At 43.1% G+C, this 25,385-nt stretch overlaps 1 protein-coding gene across 1 annotated transcript in view; it reads right to left on the reverse strand.

The window, feature by feature from the left end:
* ca10a (carbonic anhydrase Xa) overlaps positions 1-10,924 on the reverse strand; it is a 74,699-nt gene extending 63,775 nt beyond the window's left edge. Inside the window, exons 1-2 of the mRNA XM_056577632.1 lie at positions 10,698-10,924; positions 9,963-10,439 (exon numbers count right to left, since the gene is read on the reverse strand). Coding sequence (XP_056433607.1) covers positions 9,963-10,023 — 61 coding nt within the window. The 5' untranslated portion in view covers positions 10,024-10,439; positions 10,698-10,924. The remainder of the gene's footprint in view (positions 1-9,962; positions 10,440-10,697) is intronic.
* Between the last annotated feature and the right edge of the window lie 14,461 nt (positions 10,925-25,385).

Raw genomic sequence — 25,385 nt, forward strand, 5'->3', positions numbered from 1 at the left:
GCTTTACCACCTGAAATAAACCTTTTCACTGAATCAGATCTACCTTCGTCCTTGTGCATAGGTGCTCAGTCCTTAACAGGCATAAACGATCTGACTGAGGTGGCCAAGTCCCTCACTATGAAGAGTCTAGAAAGTTTGAATCTACAGGTAAATGTCCCTCACGATGAAGAGTTTACAAGTTGCATTTGAGTTTAAGGTAAAAGTCCCTCACTACGAAGAGTTTATTAGGTGTGATTGAGGTTTCAAGGTAATAGTCCCTCACTATGAAGAGTATCCCTCACTTTGTAGTGTATGTAAGGCTTGATTGAGCTTTCAAGCTAAAAGGCCTTGTGTGAAAAACAACTACCCAGCATGCCTTGCTGATTTGTCTGCTTACTCCTTGTTTTCGCCACACTCGCCACAGGGAGGGGAGGGGAGCTTAATGGATGTGGCGGAGGTTAGCACGCCCTGACTTTCAGTAATGGAACCACCCCTCCACCTTCCTCCCACATCCTTCTAGGCTTGTGGAGTAGTTCAATTTCAGGGCCACGTGATTGGCTGGGCTGGCCAGACTCAGGGGGCCGGAAAAACATTATTTTCTACGAGAGAGCTTTCTCCACTGTGAATGCTGGTCAAGGTGGACAGTGTGTGTGTGTGTGTGTGTGTGTGTGTGTGTGTGTGTGTGTGTGTGTGTGTGTGTGTGTGTGTGTGTGTGTGTGTGTGTGTGTGTGTGTGTGTGTGTGTGTGTGTGTGTGTGTGTGTAAGCTAAACTACCTTGGTATTAACAAAAGGATCCTTGTGGAATTGTCTCACCAGATAACAGAAGAACATCTCAGTTCTCTACTCACTTTGAAATCTACTCGAAAATAATCAACAGCTTTAATGGAATTCGGAGAGTTGTGAATTGCCGTTTGTCTGTCTTACCCAGATTAAGAGGAGTCCTTTAATTCCAAATTCTTAATTGTGCATCCAGAAGGGGGGATTGCAGAGGTAGCATTCGCTCTGTTAGCTGCTTCCGTTGACTTGCAGAGCAACACTAGCCTAGCCCCTGTTCAGGTGAGGGGAATTAACTTTCAATTACTTTCTCAAAGATTTACGAGGTGTTCCGACTAGTCACTTATACAAAGCGGGTAACAGGAACAACACAACAGTATTGTAGTTTGTCTACAAACAAACAGATAATTCGTCACTATTGTCGGCGTTGTGATTTAGGCTACCTGTGATGTGCCGCTGGCGTAATTATAAGATCAGCTGCTTCTGGCTGGGAGGTCTGCATTGCGCAGACAGCTCCACATCACAGGTACGCTAATAAGTACACTGCCGAAATGAAATTAGTTGTGTGTTTGTAGACAAACTCCAACCTTTCCTTGTCTTTACCGGCACTTATTTTGTGATTACTTGGAACACGTATGTCAGTCTCTGGAAAGTAAACCTCTTAAAAGTGTATTCCCCTTCACATGAATACAAGCTGGGCTACTGTAACTCTGCAAGTCAATGGAGGCGGCTCACTGAAAGCAAATGCTAACCTAGCTAACTCCCCTTATGACGTACAATGATGATTATGTTATTAAACAATTTGTCTGAATCTGGGTAAAGCAGGTAAACGCCTTGATGGCTATCTCGGCGCTTCCCTTTAAAGGTCCCATGACATGCCACCAGGTGTGGTGTGATTAGCCGTTACAAGCCGTTTTGGAAATCGGCCCCTTATGACCTCACAGGTGGGCGTGTCCACCTAGATGTGTGCTGGATAGAAAACGGATTGTAATTGCTAATCACACCACACCTGGTGGCATGTCACGGGACCTTTAATGAATGAACTCGGTTAAGAGCGTCTGAACTATCTCTTATCGCTCATATCTCTCTCATCTTTTGTAGAGAGTCCCCTGAAGCCTAAGGGTGAATAATAGCTGCTGCTGACTTGATGCTATATGAATTATCCATCCATCAATCCATCATCTATCCCTCCATAATTTATCCACCCATCATCTCCGTCAATCATAATCTCTCCATCAATCTTTCCATCATCCATCCATCTCTCTACGTGCGTGTACCTTGGAACGTATCTCACCTGTCTATCGGCCTACATTTGTGTGAGTATATGCATGCAAATCCACACCTTCCTACAGGCAATTGATGATCTCTAATTAGTATAACCTATGCTTTTTGAAGTGGGGGAGGGGCAGACTAGATCCGAGCTATGAGCTTTAGTGCAATAGAACAGACGCTGTAGTTATAGTTGTTAAAGACAATGCAAATCATATACTTTGGGGAAGAGAACGTATGGTCTTCGGTCTTCAGTGACGGTACCATTACCTACTGATACCAGCGGCCCAAGTATCATTGGATACCAGTGGCCCCAGTACCTACAAATAGCAAAGGCCAGAGTACCTACACACAAGGACAGGGAGAGAGAGAGAGAGCCAGAGAGAGAGAGCCAGAGAGAGAGAGCCAGAATGAGAGAGCCGGAGAGAGAGAGAGCCAGAGAGAGAGAGAGAGAGGGAGAAAAAGAGAGAGTCGGAGAGAGAGAGCCAGAGAGAGAAAGAGAGAACCTGAGAAAGAGAAAGAGAGAGCCTATGAAAGAGAGAGCGAGAGAGCCTGAAAGCGAGAGAGCGAGAGAGAGAGAGAGAGAGAGAGAGAGAGAGAGAGAGAGAGAGAGAGAGAGAGAGAGAGAGAGAAAGAGAGAGAGAGACCTAGTTCTCATGATGTATCTCTGTGGTTCTCAAAACACTCCTGACATCAGCAAGAAAGGAAACGCCTTCAACCCCATAGAAGCATATGCAGAGAACCCTGCAGCTGTGTGTGTGTGGGTGTGAGTGTGTCTAACACATACCCTATCACTATGTCAGGTGCACAGCATACTGATAAGGTACAAGGACATATGTTTAAGGCCATATGGCTTATTTTTTGGACACACACACACACACACACACACACACACACACACACACACACACACACACACACACACACACACACACACACACACACACACACACACACACACACACACACGTCTTTATCTTAAGGCAAGGACTATGTAAATAAACAGTTCATTTTCCTCTAATATCCAAACGTCACCATCAATATTCATCACAGGTCATTCGCAATCCTGGGGAGCGGCCATGCAGAAAGAGAGAGAGGGGGACAGGGACAGACAGAGAGACCGAGCGAGAGAATGGGGGACTGAGAAGGAGAGAGAGACAGAGCGAGAGAGACCGAGAGAGAGAGTGCAAACATAGTGAACAGATTGAGAGAGAGACACTGACTCCTGACAGTGGAGCAAGCCGCGATGTCGGATGAAAAGTGACCTTGCCAACATCTGGGCCTTACTGACTTATGAGACAATTATCTCTGTGTGGCGTGTGTGCGTGTGTGTAAGTACGTGTGTGGGTGTGGGTTGGTTTGAGTGAGTGCGTGTGTTTTGTGGGTGTGCGTGCGTGCACGTGTGTGCGTGCGTGCGTGTGTGTGTGTGTGTGCGGGCGCCTTTAAGACAAACCACTGCATCCACAGTTGGTTTCTCATGTGAGATGCGAGACAGCAGGATGGGACACGCTGTGTGGGAGAGGTCCCAGGAGAGCTTCCTCTGTCAGCCAGGCTCAAGGGAGCAGTCACTCCACAGTGCCACCAAGGCTGAGCTAGGCTAGGCTAGGCTAGGCTAGCTTAAGTTAAGCTAGGCTAGGGACGGACAGCATGAGTCGGGACTAAGACAAGATATTACAACAGGCATTCCCATTCCAATGGGCCAATGCAGATCTGTAGAACTGAGCAGAAGATAAAACGTATTGAAAGAAGATGCGATCATGTGTTTGTTCTTCGATATAATTGGTCTGCTTGGCCTGTGCCTTAGCAGTGGGAGCAGCTGTAGTATCTTGACACTACGCATTAAACAGATAAGAGATCGGCAAATCGTTTCAGCGGGCACAGGGTTATGTTAGGCCAATGGGGGGGAGTTCTACTTCCTAGCATCTTATTAGCAGTGAGTCAGAACATTATTCATGAAGCCAGTGAGAGAGAAGTGCCTGGTGCATCGCTGACCCCTCTCCCCCCCCCCGCCCCCCACAAACCACAGAAAGCATCTCCACTCACTCACTTCCTGTGTGTGTGCAGTGTGTGTGTGTGTGTGTGTGTGTGTGTGTGTGTGTGTGTGTGTGTGTGTGTGTGTGTGTGTGTGTGTGTGTGTGTGTGTGTGTGTGTGTGTGTGTGTGTGTGTTTTCACCACCAACTGTGTACAGAATAGGCTAAATTGCCGCAGTTTATGACATTTAATGATTGTGGGTGTTTTGGTCCACATGGACAGAGTGACGGTAATGCTTTGAAGACTTTGGAAAAAGATAACTGTAGCCTAATCAGAAGTTCATGGGAAGTTTATTATTATTTTAGCTCATTGATATCTTGATCTACTAATAGATTTGGAAATTTTCTTCATAAAATATATTAATCGTCGAAAATCACTCATCCTTAAGAAAAGTATGTATTTTTTTCTTATCTCATCCAGTTTGTATCTGTATAGAAAAACATGGAAAAAAATGGCCACTCAACATTAAAATTGCCAGTGATTTTCCAATTATGTTCAATTTACATTTACATCGGGCATATAGCCGACGCTATTATCCAAAGCGACTTACATGACCATATAAAACGCTGTCGGTACAGAAAAGATGTTCATAAAGGCAATTGCCAAGCACTTACAATTGCTAACTTTGCCCAGTATACAACAAAGATAGCTAGGATAATAACAAAAAAATAATAAAAATAACCTATTTTTATTTTTAAGTGCCAGTTCAGAGGCAACCGGACCAAAACGTTTGTACTGCATCGGCAGAGAAGCAGCGCTATGCAACCAAGTCGAGAATAACCTCAACGAAGACAGACCACAATACCCCAGCGACCCTATTTATATTTGTGGTGTTTTCTGCGGCCCCTGATCATGACAAACTCAAAATGTAGAGCAGAAACACTGTAGAGGTTTCCACTGTGTACTAGCAGAGACACCCTAGAGGGTTCACTGTGTACACGCGTGTACCCCCAGATGTTTCCACTGTGTATGTGAAGAACCCTGTATCATCACGTTGGGGGGGGGGGGGGGGGGGGGGGGGTGGGGCTAGGATTATTGGGCGAAGAAACTGACAAAGCCAAATAAACAAGCCCCTCTGACAAGCACAGAGCCTTCCCTGTCTCGGTGGCAAAACATACTGTAGACTGCGCATGTGATTAGTCTCTCTATCTATGTCTCTCTCGCCCTCACGCACACACACGTACGCATCATCCAGCCCTGTTAAGGGACACACATCCGCAGGATTATCAGATTAGCTGCTGGAGATTTGGTTTCACTGGCAAGGCCTGTATGTGGGTGGGGGGATCTGTGTGTGTATGTGTGTGTGTGTGTGTGTGTGTGTGTGTGTGTGTTAGGGTGTGTGTGTGTGTTAGGGTGTGTGTGTGTGTGTGTGTGTGTATTACTGCATGTGTGTGTGTGTGTGTGTGTGTTACTGCGTGTGTGTGTGTGTGTGTGTGTGTGTGTGTGTGTGTGTGTGTGTGTGTGTGTGTGTGTGTGTGTGTGTGTGTGTGTGTGTGTGTGTGTTTTAATTACCTGCCCCCTTCTGTTCCTACGTGCATGGTGATATCAATACACACACACGCACACATACTCACACACAGACATTACTAATTATGCGAAGCAACACCAAAGTCATCATATACTTCATCTGTCAGTAATAGCAATAATAAACTGGATTTTATCTCAGCCTCTCATGTACCTTATCCAAACCATAAAAACATTATCGATCCATAATAACAAATGGAACAATAATGTCCATGCAATAAATCCAGAGCATGCAAAGGTGACCCGTCATTGTCGGAAGTTCAGATGTCATTGATCTACTAATGCGTGCACCGCGGCATTCCCATTAATGGCCACCGAAAATAAAAGCAACAGATAAATACTTGATGAGATGGACTAAATAAATAAAAGCGTGACCCGGGAGAACGTCCTCCGTCAGTTCCCGTCACAGCTCCTATAAACTGAATGTGGGTTTAGCCCCTCGGCCTGGGGGTCCTGTGAACCATAGGCCCAGACCGCCCCGGCTGAGTCAAGAGACAGAGCAACACGGGGGTCTCCCTGGTCCTCTTCTGAACCCCGTCCTACTTTCACTACCAGACATGGAGGGAGTTAGTTCGTCAGAGGAATGATGCTCTACACAAGTTACATCCTCTAGCTATCCATGTTAATGTAAGCTCTCAGGTGATACTGTAACATGTTCCTTCCTCTAGCTATCCATGTTAATGTCATATCTGAGGTGATGCTGTAACATGTTATATCCTCTATCCATGTTAATGTCATATATAAGGTGATGCTGTAACATGTTACATCCTCTAGCTATCCATGTTAATGTCATATATAAGGTGATGCTGTAACATGTTACATCCATGTTAATGTAATAACTCAGGTGATGATTTACACATGTTACACCCTCTATCCATGTTAATACAATATCTCAGGTGTTGATTTACACATGTTACACCCTCTATCCATGTTAATATTATATCTCAGGTGATGCATTAACATGTAACACTCTCTATCCATGTTAATGTAACATCTCCGGTGAAGATTTAAACAAGTTACACCCTCTAGCTAACCATGTTAATGTTGTATCTCAGGTAATGCTTTAAACACTTTAAATCCTGTAGCTAGCCATGTTAATGTCATATCTCAGGTGATGCTGTAACATGTAACACCCTCTAATCATGTTAATGTAACATGCTTTCTGAAAAAAGTAAACTTCTTTGCGCTGAATAGCGTACGAAAAAATATGTATTTAAAAAATGAGCAATCATTGTATTCATTTTTCTGTTTAGCATATTTGCCAGCAGTGCAGCACGATAAATATGTACATGGTATAATTATTATTTAGAAACAAGCAAAATGTATAGTAAGCCTTCCCTTCAGGGGAACAAATGAATATTAAAGCATTGTTTACTGACTAACAGTGAAATATAGTATACCTGCATACTTTAATGTTTCAAACCCCCCAAATCCCATGTTTACACAACCTGTATAAATCTGTAATATTTGGCCTTCCGCTGTCGGCGAGGTGGGAACACAATGTCTAATTTGAGGCTTTTTAATTCAACTCCTCTGTGAACTGAGGTGTGAAGGGAAGTCGAACCTCAGAGTATTTACTGTTGGCTTAACGCAAGCAAGTGACAAGTACTTGACAGGTTAGGATAAACACAATCATGCAGAGTATTTATCATCCCAGCACATGGAAGGCTTGCGGGGTTTGAGGACATACTTCAATGTCTCTCCACAGGCATCTCTCTGGATCATTGCACATAATACAATGATGGTTTAGAGTCGAATCCCATGCTACAGATCTGTGTGGTAGGACAGCATAACGCCATTTAGCTGGACCTCAGGGTGGAAGTGGTGGATGATGGTGGCGGGATAAGGATGGAGGACAATCAACAGATCCATTACTTCATTCATGCTGAAGCATTTGAAGTCGTTTTCTAATGAAACAAAAGTCTTTAGGAGCTTTAGTCCTCTGTGGAACAGACAGAAATGGGAGACCAAAAGCTTACTTGGCACATAATGTAAAACTTCTTTAGGAAAATGTATTTTCAGCACTGGCAGCGTGTGTCACCGGCTCACATCCCAACGAGAATGTTCCTGAAAGGCTTGTGAAAGGAGACGAGGGACGACAGGAAGCCAGCCTGTTTGGTACGTCAGATATGGAGCAGTGGCTCCCAGAATGTGCACGTTTACGTGATAAACAATAATCAGAGAAGAAGTGTATGTGCCTATGCGTGTGCGTGCTTGTGTTTGTGTGTCTGTGTGTGCGTGTGTGTGTGTGTGTGTGTGTAGTGTTTAGAACACTGTAGCATTGCTCAGCGGTGTGGAGGATGTATAATTCACCAAATCATGTTTTTTATTCATATGCCAGATTTATGGCTTGGCACCCATCCTAGAGGGGATGGAGGGGGCGGAGGAAGGGGGGGGGGGGGGGGGGGGGGGGCTGTGTGTGCTGTGATGTGTCGGACCACCAGAAGGCTGGTGACCACCAGAACATCTGCTACTGATCTCCTTCTCCTTTTCTCCAAACGCAGGCGGGGGGGGCTGACGTCAGTTGCGAACATCTATTGCTAGTGCCGGGATGACGTGAGCAACTGACGTGAGCAACTGAGAGTAAAGGACGACGTCTACTTTCAAATACTAAAAAATAAAAAACATTTCCCTGACGGCATTGAAGGAAACGTTTCAGCGAAATGAGAAGCGGATATCATAAAAATAACTGTTTATAATTGTTTTCAACCTCGACGAGGGCGAACGCGCCCATGGCGGTTGTTCTGAATTGGAAAACCGCTTCAGATCTGTCTTCACCATTCTATCAGGGCTAGCCTTCAAGCGACAAAGCCCTACTTGAACACAAAATACTTGTTTCACCGCTGGAAGATTTCCACCTCAGCACACCGGGGCGTGTAGCATGGCAGCGAGGTAGTGTACCGTACATCAACTGAATAGATGGATAGATCATAGCTGTTACTATGCGATTACTCAGACGGACAGACAATAATAACATGACAGTAACATGATTGCCATCGTTCAGGTCAGATGTACCACTCACTGCAGCGCTGATTCTTTGCCAATGGCAGTTAGTAGCAGAGAACCTGTGCAGTAGGCCTACAGCTTAACATAGCTACCTTAATGTTTAGGTCTAGATCGTCACATAGATTCCCTATAGTGTAGGCCTACATCATGCAAATAAAGACCATGAAGTATTGGTCTACATCTCTACCAAGAAACCCCGTGCTGTAGGCCTGCCTCATGACACATAGGTACCCTGTGCTGTAGCCTTCCTCATCACACATAGCTACCCTGAAGTGTAGGTCTACATCACCACATAAATAGCATGTAGTGTAGGCCTACATCACCACATAAATACCATGTAGCGTAGGCCTACATCACCACAAAAATACCATGTAGTGTAGGCCTACATCACCACATAAATACCATGTAGCGTAGGCCTACATCACCACATAAATACCATGTAGCGTAGGCCTACATCACCACATAAATACCATGTAGCGTAGGCCTACATCACTTCATATAGATCCTGTAGTGTAGGCCTATGTCACTACATAGAGACCCTATAATGTAGGCCTATACCCCCACACATAGAGACCCTGTAGTGCAGTGTAGGCTTACAACACCACCCATAAAGACCCTGCAGTGTAGGCCTACATCATCACACTAAAAGACCCTTCAGTGTAGGCCTACACCCCCACAGAGACTGTGTAGCGTAGGTCTATATCATCGAAAGTATACCCAACAGTGTAGGCCTACACGTCACATAGAGACAGTGTAGTGTAGGTCTACATCATCAAAAAGAGACCATGAAGTGTAGGTCTATATCATCACACATAGTGACCCATACCCTGTAGTGTAGCCCTACACCATCACATAAAGACCCTGTAGTGTAGGCCTACGACACATTCATAGACACCCTGAATCAAATTATTCATGTCTTGCTTGCTATTCACACACTCCTGCACTCGCGCTGCGACACCCAGAACCCCAACCACCCACCGTACAAACAGTCAGACCCCTCTACCATCCATCCGTCCGTACGTACTGAACCGAATAATCGACACATGAGGGCCCTACGGTCATATATAGTTGCCCTATATCTATGACTACCGTACAATAATTGATTATTAGCCGTGGTAGGATTCTCTTGGTTGCCATGCACACCTCTAAGAGGCCTCTGGAGTTTGACAATCATTAATTACGTTTGCAGATGTTTGTTTCACGTTAATTTATTACACCTATCGGATTAAATAACATGTGGGGTCAATAATAACAAAATATATATTTTACGTTACAGACTCGTTTATATTTATCAGTCATTGGTATTTAAAAGATAGGCTACAACTAAACATAATGTCCAGTCCAACTTGAAACACGACCATTCCTGTCCTCCACTCACCTGATATGCGGACAAGAACGTTTGCCTGGAGAATGATGAATATTTCCCAAAGTATATCCATCCTCTGTCTTCATTCCAGGTACATTACGCACATGTAAAAAAAAAAAAAGAGAAAAAAGAGAAAAAAGGAATCAACTGAAAAAGGAAAATTTCAGGTGCAGAGTATGGATCCACGAGTTATTCTCCACACCAGGCGCATAGCAGGTAGAAGACGGTCCCTGTTCAATACCCCCCTTCCTACAAGTCCACAATCCAGAGAGGTGAAGCCCGCGAACTCCGCGGAAGGAAGCGGGAAAGAAAGGTGTTGCCACGCGCGAGGGGGCTTTCTCGTCAGCCGCTGCGCGAGACCGGTGCGGTTTGCCCTAGGACGATCCGCGCGCGTACTCCTCCGTGGACTAGACCCTCACCGAACCGCCGACCCGTCTCTCCGCGCAGAGGAAAACAACATCCCCGGGATCAGCTCCGCCTCGATGTCCCCTAGACAGGAGCACAGCAGTGACAGGTTAGGATCCAGACAGACAGATCAACACCTGATCAACTCAAGAGAAGAGACACTTCTGCAGGGGCGGCGCGCTCAGCTCTGGTCCGCCCGGGAAGGACATCCCTGCTCGGTTTCTTGGGAGACGAACGGTGAACAGACGTAGGAAATCTTTATTTCCAAATAGCCCCGCGACGCAGTCAGAAACAAATAAACTAAGAAAGGGATTTCATGCCAGAAAGTTAAAATACACTTACAGCGATCGTTGGCGGTAAAGCTGCGGAACAGCCTAACGTCCAACTGTCCAGAGTGCTATAATCTTTATATCAAATACTACTAAACTTTATAATGGATACACTCATTGATCTCATTTTACAGATAATAGTCCGCGCTACTTCAAATTAAAACAAATTAACTCCATATCCAAGTTTAAAATAACGCGATACGTCTGACAGAGTGGCCAGTTTTGTCCCCATAAACCATAAAGAATGAAACCGTTCAGTCTGGTGCTGGCACCCAACGATGCCGCGCGCAGTGAGTTTACAGATGATGGGGCATCGCTGCAACTGGGCACATGCGCAGTTGTGAGCGCATTCAGGTTCGTGCGCACAAATAGACACATACTGTAGTAGGGGGGGGGGGGGGGGAGAGAGAGAGAGAGAGAGAGAGAGAGAGAGAGAGAGAGAGAGAGAGAGAGAGAGAGAGAGAGAGAGAGAGAGAGAGAGAGAGAGAGAGAGAGAGAGAGAGAGAGAGAGAGAGAGAGAGAGAGAGAGAGAGAGAGAGAGTTCAGGAAGACAGAGTTGCAGATCAACTTTTCGGTTGAATTAGATCGGGGGAAGCTGAGGGCGGGGTTCTGTTGCATTAGATGGGGTGATGGGGGGGTTCTGTTGCATAAGATGTATTGGTGACTGGTGTGTGTGTGTGTGTGTGTGTGTGTGTGTGTGTGTGTGTGTGTGTGTGTGTGTGTGTGTGTGTGTGTGTGTGTGTGTGTGGGTGTGTGGGGGGGGTTGCATTAGATGGGGTGATGGCCGGTGTGTGTGTATGTGGGTCTGTGTGTGTGGGGGGGGGTGGGCTGTTGCATTAGTCCAAAAGTTTACGTCAGAGCGATGTTCTGTTGCTTCTAGCTGAAAATCCTGGTATGTTTGCATTGCAAACAAAATATTTTATTTTAGTGAGCGGGAACATTTGCCATCAAGAGTAAATTATGCAAGAATGCTATAAATGCCCATTTAATGATATCATATCACTGTAATGAGGCAGCCTGCAAAGTCACCTGTTCTAAATCGAATTACAACATCTGGTGGTAGGCTTGGAGAAGAGGTTCCACTATAAGCAGTGAGAAGCTGTAGACCACAATGGAGAAGAGGTTCCACTTTAAGCAGTGAGAAGCTGTAGACCACAATGGAGAAGAGGTTCCACTTTAAGCAGTGAGAAGCTGTAGACCACCATGGAGAAGAGATTCCACTGTTGGCAGTGAGAATCTCAGAGAAGAGGTTCCACTATTAGCGGCCAGAAGCTTTGGACCAGAATGGGCTTACTGTAAAGCTCCTTCAACACCAAATTTAGCATATGCCTCGAGATAAGTCAATATTTTGCACCATATGCACCATAGTTTTGGGAATGCCCAGGACTCAATGTGAAGCAAATCAATAGAAATTACTGACTTGATTGAATGAAGATGAGGAATTTAATAATTGAACCTTTTTTTGCAAGAGAGAACTGATATCAGTTCAACATGCATGCACGTACAACAAGTAAGTGTGGATGTCCCTTTAGGTAGAAATTTAGGCAAAAAATCATGTAATACAACATTTTTTAAACAATCGATTCCCTTTGACCTAACATAACCAACCGTTCTTTGAGCTCTGGCACACCCTGCCTTTATCAGAGTAGTAAGGTTTAAGGGTAAAACAACAATATACCTTTTCTAAGTCATCCGTCACTGCGTTTGGACACTAAAGCAGCTGCTCAGCTATAGTCAATCGATACCGTACCCCTGGTGTGATTTTACCAAGGGCCACTTTTCCACATCAGGAAGAGGTACCGGTACATCCCTGCAGACTCTTTATCCCTTTGCCACCAAAATGCTTTTAGCCGTCAAGTCTAATCCACTATCTCCTTCCCTGTGTGGGGCCTGCTGGGATATCAAAGCGTCTTCCGTAACAGAAGACCTTTCAAGGATATTTTTACCTGAAAGCGTACAATAGGTGGAAGAAGAGCAGACTAAATCATTGGTAAGGAACACAACAGCTGTTTAGAATGTGTTTGGTTTGGTTAAGAGTAACCAAACCTGACCAGTATTATCATTGACTAAAAGAAAAAATTTAAATGACGACAAAAGAATCATTAACTCACTGAAATGATATTTTCTGTTTACAAAGCTAAGTAAATCAATCAGCAATGAGAGAGAAAGTTTCTTTAGTTTCGACTTTATTTTTTTTATTTTATACGCTTAGTATTTTGGGTGGATGTGAACTCTATCTTCCAATTGTTTAGCTGTTCCAGTGTTGGTCCACACTTTTGTTGATTTGTTATTACACAATGGTTTTTGTGACCTTTTTGAATCCCACCCCTGACGAATACCCCATGTTATAAAAAATGACAACACTGCAACAAATAAAACAAAACTAAAACTAGGCATAAAAAAAATGAATAAATAAACAAAACAAACTGCTTTCAAAACTTAATACAACTGAACTGAAATTGAAAACAAAATAAATATAAAAATTAATGAGAAATCTGAAACTATTATAATCTTGCCTCAGGAACACCACCATCTATTGGGTAAAGGAGCATTTCAATCTGCTGCTTCCACTTGACATGTATAAAGCTGATTAGAAAGAACTTTAAATTAGTAACACAGTAAATCTAATTTAATACAAAATAATACACAAACAGTAGAAAATGTACAATGTACAATATGTACACCGTGTACATTTGCAGTACGTCTAATGTACACGTGCAAAATAACTCAGAAGGGATCATGACCATTTAATCCTGTGTTACAACAGTAGGTGGGAGCCAGCAAAGAGATAGGGCAGGAGACTACAGACACTGTGTCTGAGTCCCTTGTCGAGTTGTCAGGCTAACGTTATCTGGGGTAAAGACACGAGCCAATGAATAATGTGTTCTGCTTCATGGCTCCATGGGGTGTCAGTCAGGGAAGTGGTACAAGCGTATTGTGTTGTTTATAGTGCATGATCTGGGTTAGGGATTGTCCCTGTACTTCGATTTTCAGTCATTCACATTACTTTTAAACCCACTTAATATTGGCAGATTTTTAGCAAACAACGCTGTTCTTATATTCAACACAGTACAATTCATAATGCCATTAAAACTACTGCTTGCAGGTGTGGTTGTGTTCGTGTGGTTGAAAGGGCGCATAGATGCAGATGAAAGACACTAATTATGCCCACTACAATGTGAGGAGGAATCACTGGTGTTCTAATGGGAAAATCAGGAGACTAATGAGTGGATTTTTCTCCAGTGACTCTGGCTTTTCAACCTGGATTGAGAACGGCGAGGGAGAGGAGGATTAGTCACACAGATGACGACAAGAGTGACAGAGGAGAGAGAGAGAGACAATGCAGGCGTTGAGAGATATTTAATTCAGACTAATTATGATGAATTCCGACCAAATGTTTTCAGCTAAGGCCAGGTCTTATTATCGCTCTGCCTTGGAGAGGCTTTTGGCTTCCAGTATAGAGACGCTCTAGCACTTCATTGCTCTCTGTTGGGTTCAGGCAGGAGGAGTTAAGAGGTCCCGCAGCACATAAACGGATACCACAAGGCATTTAACACAGCTGAGCCCAAACAGGGTTGTGAATAACTTGGGAGTTCTGCGTTGATTGCAACTTTTGGACGAGAATGCATGGCTGTTTCTTCATGTTTCTCGGTATAATGAGCTAATCTACTGACTGATTAAAGGGAAACTTATTTAAAATATAAAGCGTTGGTGTTCATTGGTGAAGCTGATTGGTTTCACAGATGATACATGAGAGACATGTTTGCATTCTATATGCAAATAAAGGCGAAAGTTTTAAAAAACAAGTTGATTTACGCAATAGTTGGTAATTCGCACAAATACGAACAAAACTACAATTATAGAGCTGGGTAGTTCCGCCCAACATTGATGACGAACAGCTGGTACAACATTTTCAAAAAGTTTCTCCAGGAGTCTCGGAACATAAGATGGATGTTTAGATGTTTATTCTTATTGTGGCATCTAGACTGTAGAAATGTCAATGCTACACGCCACCCAGGGGGCCATGATCCACCTACACAAGGAACGCATGGAACTGTTCATCACATCTGCCGTTCATAATTACATCCAAGAAATGCCTGTTGGAAATATGACCAAAGGAGCTCAAACATACTCATCAGCTACTAGAGTAGCTGGCTAGGAAGTAAGAAAAACCCCTGCTGAATTAAAACCAAATCATGCTATAGTGTGTTGCTCCAGATTGCAATCATAGGGCAAACAAGGAGTTATGCTCAGTTTGATAAAAAGCTACAAGACAGTGTGTGCACCATTCTTTACCAACCATGGTGCTGGGGGAAGAGGGCAGCTATGAGCTACAATAAAGAGGGTCTTCCTGAACTCCAGAGTTTCTGGGTATTGTAGTTCTGTTTTGAGAATTGCAGGTAAATAAACATAACATTTGAAATGCATATGATGCTCTTTGAATCACATACAAGGCAACTTTTGCTTCTTAAAATATATTATATATATATATATATATATATATATATATATATAAATGCATATGATGCTCTTTGAATCACATACAAGGCAACTTTTGCTTCTTAAAATATATATATATATATATATATATATATATATATATATATATATATATATATATTTACAAAATAATCTATATTTGACTTTAAGGCCCTCATGTGTCGCTTATCTAGATTATTCGTTTAAGTACGTATGGATAGATGGAGTTATGGACTGTAGGGGTGGCTGACTGAATGTGGGGTTGGGGAAGGGGGCGGGGGGGGTTATCATAGCGCAAGTGCAGGAGTGTGTGAACTGCTTCAGGTGCTCTCTATGTGGTGATGTAGCTCTAGAGTACAGGGTATTAGCCTGTCCTCCAGACAAAACCACAGTATAGGTATTTTCAGAGCTGCCAACTCCCAGCAAACCTTTTCAATAAAATGAGTATATTATTGACTGCTTCAACTGTGATCTTAGGCCGCCCTTAGTTTTTCGATCAGCCCATAATCATTTTGGAAGCTAAATAATGAGCAAGCCTGTTCTTTTTAATAGTCTGAAGATATGGCAAGTCGGTCCCGGTGAAATACTTGTTATGGGCCCACCAATAAAAATGAATTGTAAAATCTTATATTATGAAATAACAAGGAATGACCATAATTGTATGAATCCATACTTTAACATTATAAAATATGTTTTTTTCGGTCACGTCTTGAACATACATCAATCACGTGATATCACTATAATATCACTTTTATTTAGAATGTCTGGCATAGGCAGTCTGGATCAATACAGACCTAACACGGACTGGTTGGGAATTTATCGAGCGTTTGGACTGGCTTGAGTTTGAGTGATCGGACTGGCTGGTGTTTCAAGTTATCGGACCGGCCTGGTGTTTTCAGGTGATCTGATTTGCTGGAGTTTTTTCGAGTGATCGGACTGTCTTGGGTTTTCAGGTGTTTGGATTGGCTGTTCTTTTTTAGTGATCCCTAGCCGGACTGGCTAGGGATAGCTTTATTCTATGTCGGCAAACATTAATGGGCCTGCGGATATGAAAATAAGGCACCGTCATACCAAAAGATGGAAGTGGTATTTCTGTCAATGGACACTTTGGGCTAGTGGTGGAACCACAAAGGTTGAATAAATCAAATAAATACAAGCAAAGATGGCAGTTCCCTGATGATGGAGAGGAAGTGTGAGTGCCGCAACATTTAGTCTGATTAAAGAGTGCGTGGAGATTATCTGTTTATAACCCCAGAACCCTACGGCGATAATCTGGGTTTAACAAGCATAATACAATCGGAACATTCTGTCACCGTAGGGCGCTGATGTGTCAAACTGAAAAGGTATAACACCGATGTTTCAAATAAAGCTCCTGTTCATCGCTTTGTATTCACACATGCTGCGCCTGCGTTCACTGACATACGAAAACATGAGGAGTGATAAAGCTCACCGTTGGATTTCAGACGCATCGAGAGAAAAAAAACCCAGATCTTAAAGACGTCAGGTGGCGTTACTCACTTCTCAAGGCTATTTATGTTTCCCATAACATCTCAAACCTTTGATGCTCCTTTCATCGTTATGAGTCAAGGACAGGCTAGGGCGTACGTTTCTTGGACAAAGATTAGGTTTACAGAAATATGCATGAAGCAAAATGTGACACACTCACAGTGGAGGAACGTAATCAGATGGTTCTAGGTTGGCGTGATAAGATACGGTCGTTGTGACTAAAGCACTTTCTGATGAAGCCTTTTGAAGTGTGTGCATCAGACCAGAACACCTAATTAACCCAATGGCAATGGAGAAAAAAACATGTTGAAAGCGTGAAACACAGGCTTACTGTCTTGGCAACTTCACTTACATCTACGCTCAGAGTCTTCTTGAAATGTACAAATTATGCACCAGCGTCACACACACAAATTCTTACTCACATGCAGATCTCATTTAACAACACCCACACAGACATCACAAATCAGACCATAGATTGATATCTAAATTTGATTGGAAGGCTTGCTCAAATTTGGGTGAAATGGGCAATTCATGACTCATATTTCAATAATTTTTCAAGTATGTGTAAAGGTTTCAAATCAACACCATGTGAATTTGGCTGCTGTAGTAATACAATTATTGAAAGCTTCATCTACTCGCACATGCTAACCCAACATGACCTATGCTAACCAAGAGTGACCCTAGCTAAACCTAGCAGAGCAGGACCATTGCTAACCCTGCTAATCCAGCATTACCCATGCTAACCCTATCCCAGTATGACCCATGCTAAACCTAACCTAGCATGACCCATGCTCACCCAGTATGACATTGTAACAGCCACCCAGGGAGTATATTGAGTGCTACTGGATAGAGTTCATAGTGTACTGCACTGAGCACAGCCTCCTCCACGCTTGCATGTAGCGTGTTTCCACCCCATACAAAAAACAGTACTACAACCTTGAACCAAGAGTACAACCACTAGAACCAGTCTGCTGCTAGTCAATTTTTTATGGCCTGCTGGATATTTTGGAGAGAAAGAACAGAACGCTGGTTCATTTTTTACTGCAATCACAGCAGACATACGTGCATCATCGTGGTTGAAAACCTACAGGATTAGACTATAGAAACTAATTGAATAGACAACAAATGCATGTCCTGGGAGGGATCGTATTCTATATTATCGATCTCTATTATTGCATTTCTATCTATTTACAATCGCAGAGAGGCAACGTTCACATTCAAGCATGGTTTGGAGATATTTCCTCCTTTATTTCAAGACATTTCATTGATGGCTAGCAGGTCCCTTACGTAAGAGGTGCAATCAAGAGCATCGATGTTGGATCAGATTATTATTCAAAACATTATCTAATGACTTTATAGATGCCAGGACCCATGCTAGTCTTCAGTCAAGGGAAAGAGGTTTGAGACAATTCCAAAATTAAAAATATGCTAATCACGATAGAGAGAAAATGGACTTGTCACAGTACCCAGAGATAGGACTAATAGCATCTGCTTGCAGTGCTCGTCCAGAATGACTAACCACCTTCTTCTTTGCAAAGCAATCCAATGTACAGCCGGCGGACCTGGAAGTTATTGTGGGACAACTGGCAAGAAGAACTGCTGCAATATGAATACAGAAATACCTATGATGAACACATATGAGGAACCCCTGTGACGAACACATATGATGAACACCTATGAATCATAATGAACACATAAGAATCATGACGAACATCGGTGTTGAAAACCTACAGGATTAGGCTATAGAAACTAATTGAATAGACAACAAATGCGTGTCCTGGGAGGGATCGTATTCTATACTTCGATCTATATTATTGCATTTCTATGTATCAACAATCGGGGACTGGCAATGTTCACATTTAATCATCAAATTCCATCTAATATCATCAAATCAAATGTTATAGAGTCTATTGTGTGTGCTTGCATGTGTGCGTGCGTGCATGCAAGCGTGCGCGTACTACCTCTATTGTATATATGATTCAAGTTTTCTATATACCGCAGTCATATTGTCTCAGTGAGTCCAGAAAGGCCACAACTCAATCTTATTTCACTTTAGATTTGATGTTGGTCGTATTATACTATCCTATGGACTCTGTCGTATTCTGGGAGTATATTGCTTTTTCACAGTGTATTTGTTATGATTGAATTAGAATGAGGCAAGCTGGTCTCCATGTGCCATATTTTCACTCTGTGCTTCCACACTAGAAATACGCTCATTCCTTCACAGCCAAGTTAGGGCTGAGCATCACCACACTGAACCCCAAGCAGATCAAACCCTCATCAGACCCTGACCCCCATCTGTGTGAGGCACCTACCGGTAGCTGCTGTGAGGCTCTTTCTTTTACGCCTACATATGGGCGTTATGAAGCGGGAAAATACAACAGACTATTTTAAAGAGTCACCATATAAGAGAGTAGGCCTACTGCTTCGTGCACGTGTTGTGTATTTTTCTAATATATAAGAGGTCAGGTCTACTGCTTCAAACGCCTGAGGTGTACTTTCTCATATGTAAGAGAGTAGGCCTACTGCTTCATACGCCTGCTGTGTACTTTCTAATATATAAGAGAGTAGGCCGACTGCTTCACTCGCCTGCTGTGTACTTTCTAATATATAAGAGAGTAGGCCGACTGCTTCACTCGCCTGCTGTGTACTTTCTAATATATAAGAATAGGCCTTCTGCTTCATATGCCTGCTGTGTATTTTCTAATATAAGAGAGTAGGCCTACTGCTTCATATGCCTGCTGTGTACTTTCTAATATAAGAGAGTAGGCCTACTGCTTCATATGCCTGCTGTGTAATTTCTAATGTAAGACACAAGGCCTACTGCTCCTTCCCTGTGTTGTTAAACTATTTTGATTTGCAACATCAACTCAACATCAAGTTTCCGTTGCAAAAACGTGCGCCATTGGTGCCATCGTTCAGGTACAGTGAATCAACTTATAAACTCAATTCCAGACCAATATATTGAGGACATCAAGAGGGATTTATTAAAAAGTAAATCCAAAAAATCGGTGTTATTGTCAGTATGGGTTAGGTCAAGTGCTAGAAACAACTAATTGAAATCATCAAGGGGCAGAAAGGGAAGTGTAACAGCAGGCAGGGTTCCTCAAAAAGCCAGAATCCAACATTTTTCCTCCATAGCTAATGTACCTGCTAATTGAGTCTATCACATCCAGGCAGAAGCTCACAGTGTCAGGAAAAATAAACTGCTGCAAAATACTTTGGAACTCTGCCAAGATTCAATGATGCAAAAAGTGTAAGTTGCAGTGGATAGCATTTCACTCGATCTCTTCACACATTGGTATTCTGAATAATCATTTGTGAATAACAAATAATTTATCTCTCTGATCTGTAATTTTGTAAATAAAATTAGGAAATATTGACGGAAGGAAAACATAGATTTACTATTACCAATGTTATTTTATGATTCTTTCCAGACTTGGCAACATGCTCAACTATTTATTGAATATGCTCTACAATTTTCATCAATAGTTTGTTGGATTATCTTCAGTGTCTGACGCTATTTGTGTGCACCAATCATACGGTACTGAAACAAAACAAATATCAAGCATTATTTTATGTCTTCTCTTGACGTGTTGTCGCACAAGAAGGGATCTTTATAACGCAGACATAAATACAATAGTTCTCCCTAAAAGGATAGTTCTACCTGAAATAGGATATTTCTGAAGATACTAAAGTATCCCATATTTCAGGTACAAGTATTTCAGGTAGAAGATTATTCCTGAAACTTCAGGTAGTATCTTCTTCATGAAAGGGATAGTTCTGCCTGAAATAGGATAGTTCTACATCACTTAGGATAGTTATACCTTAAAACAGACCTTGTGTGACTAGGAGAATAATATGGAACCTATTTTGTGAGGGGGCGATGGCATCAGTTTGCCACCCTCATACTTATGCAGATACAGTTGCCTTTAATGCATTACCAATCATTAGTGTGGATTTTATACAAAGCCAGCAAGGGTATTTTTACTGAGCCTCATTAGTAGTTTTTTCTTACAATTAAATACTCATTGTGCTGCAGTCCAAAACCTCATATTTTCCCTTGAAAACAGGGATTAACTCAGGCACAGCACTGTTCAACAGAAATACAACCCACAGAACCTTTGATGTTGAGCCCCAGAGAAAGAAAGATATTAACGTCTATACAAACGTTCTGCCAATGGGTTGTGGCGCTATGTGCACACTAAGTCCATGCTTTTTGTGACCCTTTATTACTCTTGTGAACGGGGTTCCTGGAGGTGTTGTTGGGAAGTGATCATGTTGATGATATGTTACTTCTCCTGGAGGTGTTGAGAGGGGCGCATTTTGGTGACATGTTACTACTCCTTGAGGTGTTGGGGGTCGATCGTGTTGATGACATGTTACTACTCCTGGATTTGTTGGGAGGGGGGCTGATCGGCCAATTGAATGGGGACCAGGGGGCTGCCTGGGTCTAGGATTTATCTGAAGATAATCTCTGTGTGTGTGTGTGTGTGTGTGTGTGTGTGTGTGTGTGTGTGTGTGTGTGTGTGTGTGTGTGTGTGTGTGTGTGTGTGTGTGTGTGTGTGTGTGTGTGTGTGTGTGTGTGTGTGTGTGTGTGTGTTTGCTTGTGCTTGCGTGAGTATGAATGCAAAATCAACAAATACAAATAGCAATCACTAATTATCATCTTTATAGCCAGATGCGCTGTAAACCCCTGGTTGGAAACTGTTCAGCGTGTGACTTACTTACAGCTAGCCACTATACATCGCTGTTTGCAGCAAGTTGAGATCATTGTGTAAGAAATACTGACTCTTCAAAAGAGTTCAAAAGTCCATACTCTTTTTATGACAGGTCAAACAATCAATGGCAGAAGTCAAACTGCTCCATGTCTGGCACAATGCTAGTTCGTAAGTAAGGGAGTGAGTAAGTGAGACGGAGAAGAGAGAGAGAGAGACGGAGAGAGTGACTTTAAATTTTATTATAAGTAGGACAGTAAGACAGAGGGTTTTTGTACAGCCAAAACTGTATCCTTGAGAATCCATCTACTACTGTGAGGAGACGGGTGGGAAGACAGACGGGTAACAAGACAGGAGGGAGGACAGACAGACGAGGAGACAGGTGGGAAGAAAGACAGATGACAAGACGGGCTGACTAGGAGACAGGTGGGAAGACAGACAGGTGACAAGATAGGTGAAAAGACAGACGGATGAGAAGACAGTTTGGAAGACGGGCGGTTGAGAAGCCACAAAGGCCAAAAGAGCCACACCCCGCCTATTTATCCTACAGACAGAGCCACGCCCCTTCCCTCCCGCCTACAGACAGCGCCAAGCCCCTTCCCTCTCTCCTACAGACAGAGCCACGCCCCCATTTCTCTCTTCTACAGACAGAGACACGCCCCCTCCTGTCTCACCTACAGACAGAGACACGCCCCCTCCTATCTCTCCTACAGACAGAGACACGCCCCCTCCTATCTCTCCTACAGACAGAGACACGCCCCCTCCTATCTCACCTACAGACAGAGACACGCCCCCTCCTATCTCACCTACAGACAGAGACACGCCCCCTCCTATCTCTCCTACAGACAGAGACACGCCCCCTCCTATCTCTCCTACAGACAGATACTCACCCCTTCCTATCCCTCTTTCAGATAGAGCCACGCCCCTTCCTATCATTCTTTCAGACAGAGCCACGCCCCCTACTATCCCTGTTTCAGACAGAGCCACGCCCCCTCCTATCCCTCTTTCAGACAGAGCCACGCCCCCTACTTGCTATTTGTCTGCCACAGTGCAGGCTTGAAGAAAAGCAAGAAGGTAGCAATTGTTTGGCAACCAGCTGTTTGCTTATAGTTGGTGATATAGTGGCTTAGTAGTAGGCTCCATCATTTGTGTTTTCCAGCCTAAACGCTGCCGCACAGAGAAATTATGAATTCTATTTTCAATCTCCTTCTCACCGTTGGAGTCCTGTGGTTGTCATGGTTATATCGTGTCGTTTTCACATTATTCTGAAGTATAGAACTATATTATTATCTTGCATCTCTCCCTCCAACTGTTGTTAGTGGTGCTTTAGGATAAGCATGGGTTAAATTGTATACTTCCATAACTCAATGTTTGTTCATAATTAACTCTTGATTATGTATTTGAGGAGGATGCGCATAATATGAGCTTGTGATTAGAAAATGTATAGCAATTTGTTTTTTCTTTTCCTCTTTGTAGGTCTTTTTTTTAACAATGTTCTGGTATAATGTGTTTTCATTCTCACTACTCATCTCTTTCTATTTCGAAAAAAACAAATAATGAGTAAATTATAAATGATTCTGTTGTGAAGGTTTTACCCAGAGGCAGTGGACACACTATGTTCAGCGTTACTCCATCACGCAATAAATGGATTACGCTCCGATCTCTCTAGCACCCCCTCACCCCGCATCATCCCCCCTCTGTTTCTCCCAAATGAACCCCCAGAGGAAGCATGGCTATGTTCCCAGTGTCTAATTGAAACAACATCCGACCCATTCCAACACGTTAGAAACGAGACAGCGTTCCCCCGGCCGCCCATTAAAAGACCCGGGCGTCGGCGTAGCAACCGACTTCACCCAGCGCTCACGCTGGGGCGGACGTCCCGTCAGGAGCTTTACGCGGACGTCGGGTGGAGGGCACGGCAGCTCCATTACACACCCACGGTAAAGAGGGTGGCACCGCCTTACTCATCTTCACGGGGTTGTGCGGGGGAAAAAGAAAGACTTTTTGCTTTTTTTTTATTGCTGCGTTTTGGACTGAGAACAAACGGAATTGGGCGAGAAGATTTTTCTGGGCAAAAGGAAAACGCTGACGCTTTTTTTTCTTTATTTTTTCGTTATTTTTTTTATACTGCCATGGCAACGTGATTATGTCTGAAACACTCAAGGACACAGAAACGATCTGCCTGCCAGGCCCCAGGACGCTCCTCGCATCCAATGAGAAATAACAAAACATTCACACTGTTGTACAACCAAGGCTGAAACCAGAGAGTACATGTTCGCTACTTGAATGACAGGCCGCTGCTGGCCGTTTCGGTGCCCTACGCGAGCGGGGGGGGGAGCGCCCCTTTTTATATATTAGGTAAAAACATCTAATTTGCCGAAATTGAGTGATAGGTTATACAATTAAGAACAAACAACTGTGGGCCTCTTCATAACTAATTTACATATTATTTTAATTCAATAATGTATTTCCTTTTTTTTTTTTTTTTACAAACCTTCATTTTTGGTGCCCCCTCAAGTACTTGGTGCCCTACGCACTCTGATCTGCGTAAAGGGAGCGGCGGGCCTGTCAGGAAATTAATATTTCTCTTTTCTAGCTGCTTAAAGATGGTCATTTATTAAAATCTTGCATTCAATCTTGAATCTTGTTTTGTGGTTACACCGCCCGAGTCTAGATGCTCGAACTACAAGAAGATGGTTTCATCTCTCGTAGTGAGGATAGTGATGAAGTCATAGTGATGAATCACAGTAAACACATTTTCATCAGCTATTAAACCATTCACTCTATAAAGCCATAAACTTGGTTAAAGAGTTTGGGCATGTCTGATAATGTAATATAGAATTGTATTTTAACTATTTCAACGTTTTACAGGCTGGCATTACAGGGCATCAGGTGAAATATTTCCAACAGGTGTGGGTTTCATATCTTTTCATCATGTTTAACTGGACACACATCTTCACGCTTCCCTTCAAGATGTTATTAACCCAGTTCTCCAATCATATATCAGCATCTGGTCCTCCTACCATCAGGTTCCATTAATTCATGGTGAAAATGTATTGAAAGGCTCAAGCACTCCAAAACGACAAGCTGGTACTTGGTGTGTCAATGGTGTGCAGAAACAAGAGATGGAAAACGGCAACTTCATCAATCACAATTCCTACAAGTGCTAGCATAAACCTAAATCTGCAGGTTTACAAATCTAAGAGTGCACCTGCCGGTATCTCTGTATTTATGCGATTGAGTGGTTTAAACTAAGAGAGAACACTTTCTAAAGTATTCACAGTCAAACAAACAAAAAGTCCCACTGGCTATCCAAAACAACTAAATAGACAACAAAAGGCAAGGAGCCTCTGTAAAAGACATGAAAAATGTTTATTTTCTTACTCCTACCTTCTTGCATGTATTTATTTTAACATTGTGTGGGGGGTTCGCTGTCACCTTAGGACATTTACTATCATAGCAATTCAAAGTTCCCACAACAAATAAGCAACAAGGCTTGGGGAAAAGTTCTGAATGAGCCAGTTGAAGGCTAAACGGTATCTTGTATCGTGAAGCACATCTGGCACACTGTGTTTCGCTCCTGGCTATGTCTAGCATGACATCGGCAGATCAATTCTCAAAGCCATATTAGTCTGGAACCTCTCATTAAATTTTCTATTTCCAAGGGGCGCTATCATCGTTACAGACAAAAATGCCCGTGGACACACTAGGATAGAACTACAACCAATGAGAGCAACACAATGTGTGTACCATCAGCAGCAGCCATCTTGGGTGTTTATGAAAACTACACTCCCATAGGCCGCTCCTCTGTACATCCAACTCATTAAACCCGCCCCATATTGTTGTGATTGGCCAGGTAGGCTGGAAATCGGTCTGAATGGGAGCGGGGCCAGAGATCCAGATTTGTCCGGTTCCAAGGCTAGGGAATGTCGCTGTCCAAGGTACCCGGGATTCACAGTGGAAAAACAACTTCACGAATACACTAGTGAGTGAGCTCC

The sequence above is a fragment of the Gadus chalcogrammus genome, chromosome 18 (genome assembly GCF_026213295.1).
Source record: "Gadus chalcogrammus isolate NIFS_2021 chromosome 18, NIFS_Gcha_1.0, whole genome shotgun sequence".
Classification (NCBI taxonomy): Eukaryota; Metazoa; Chordata; class Actinopteri; order Gadiformes; family Gadidae; genus Gadus; species Gadus chalcogrammus.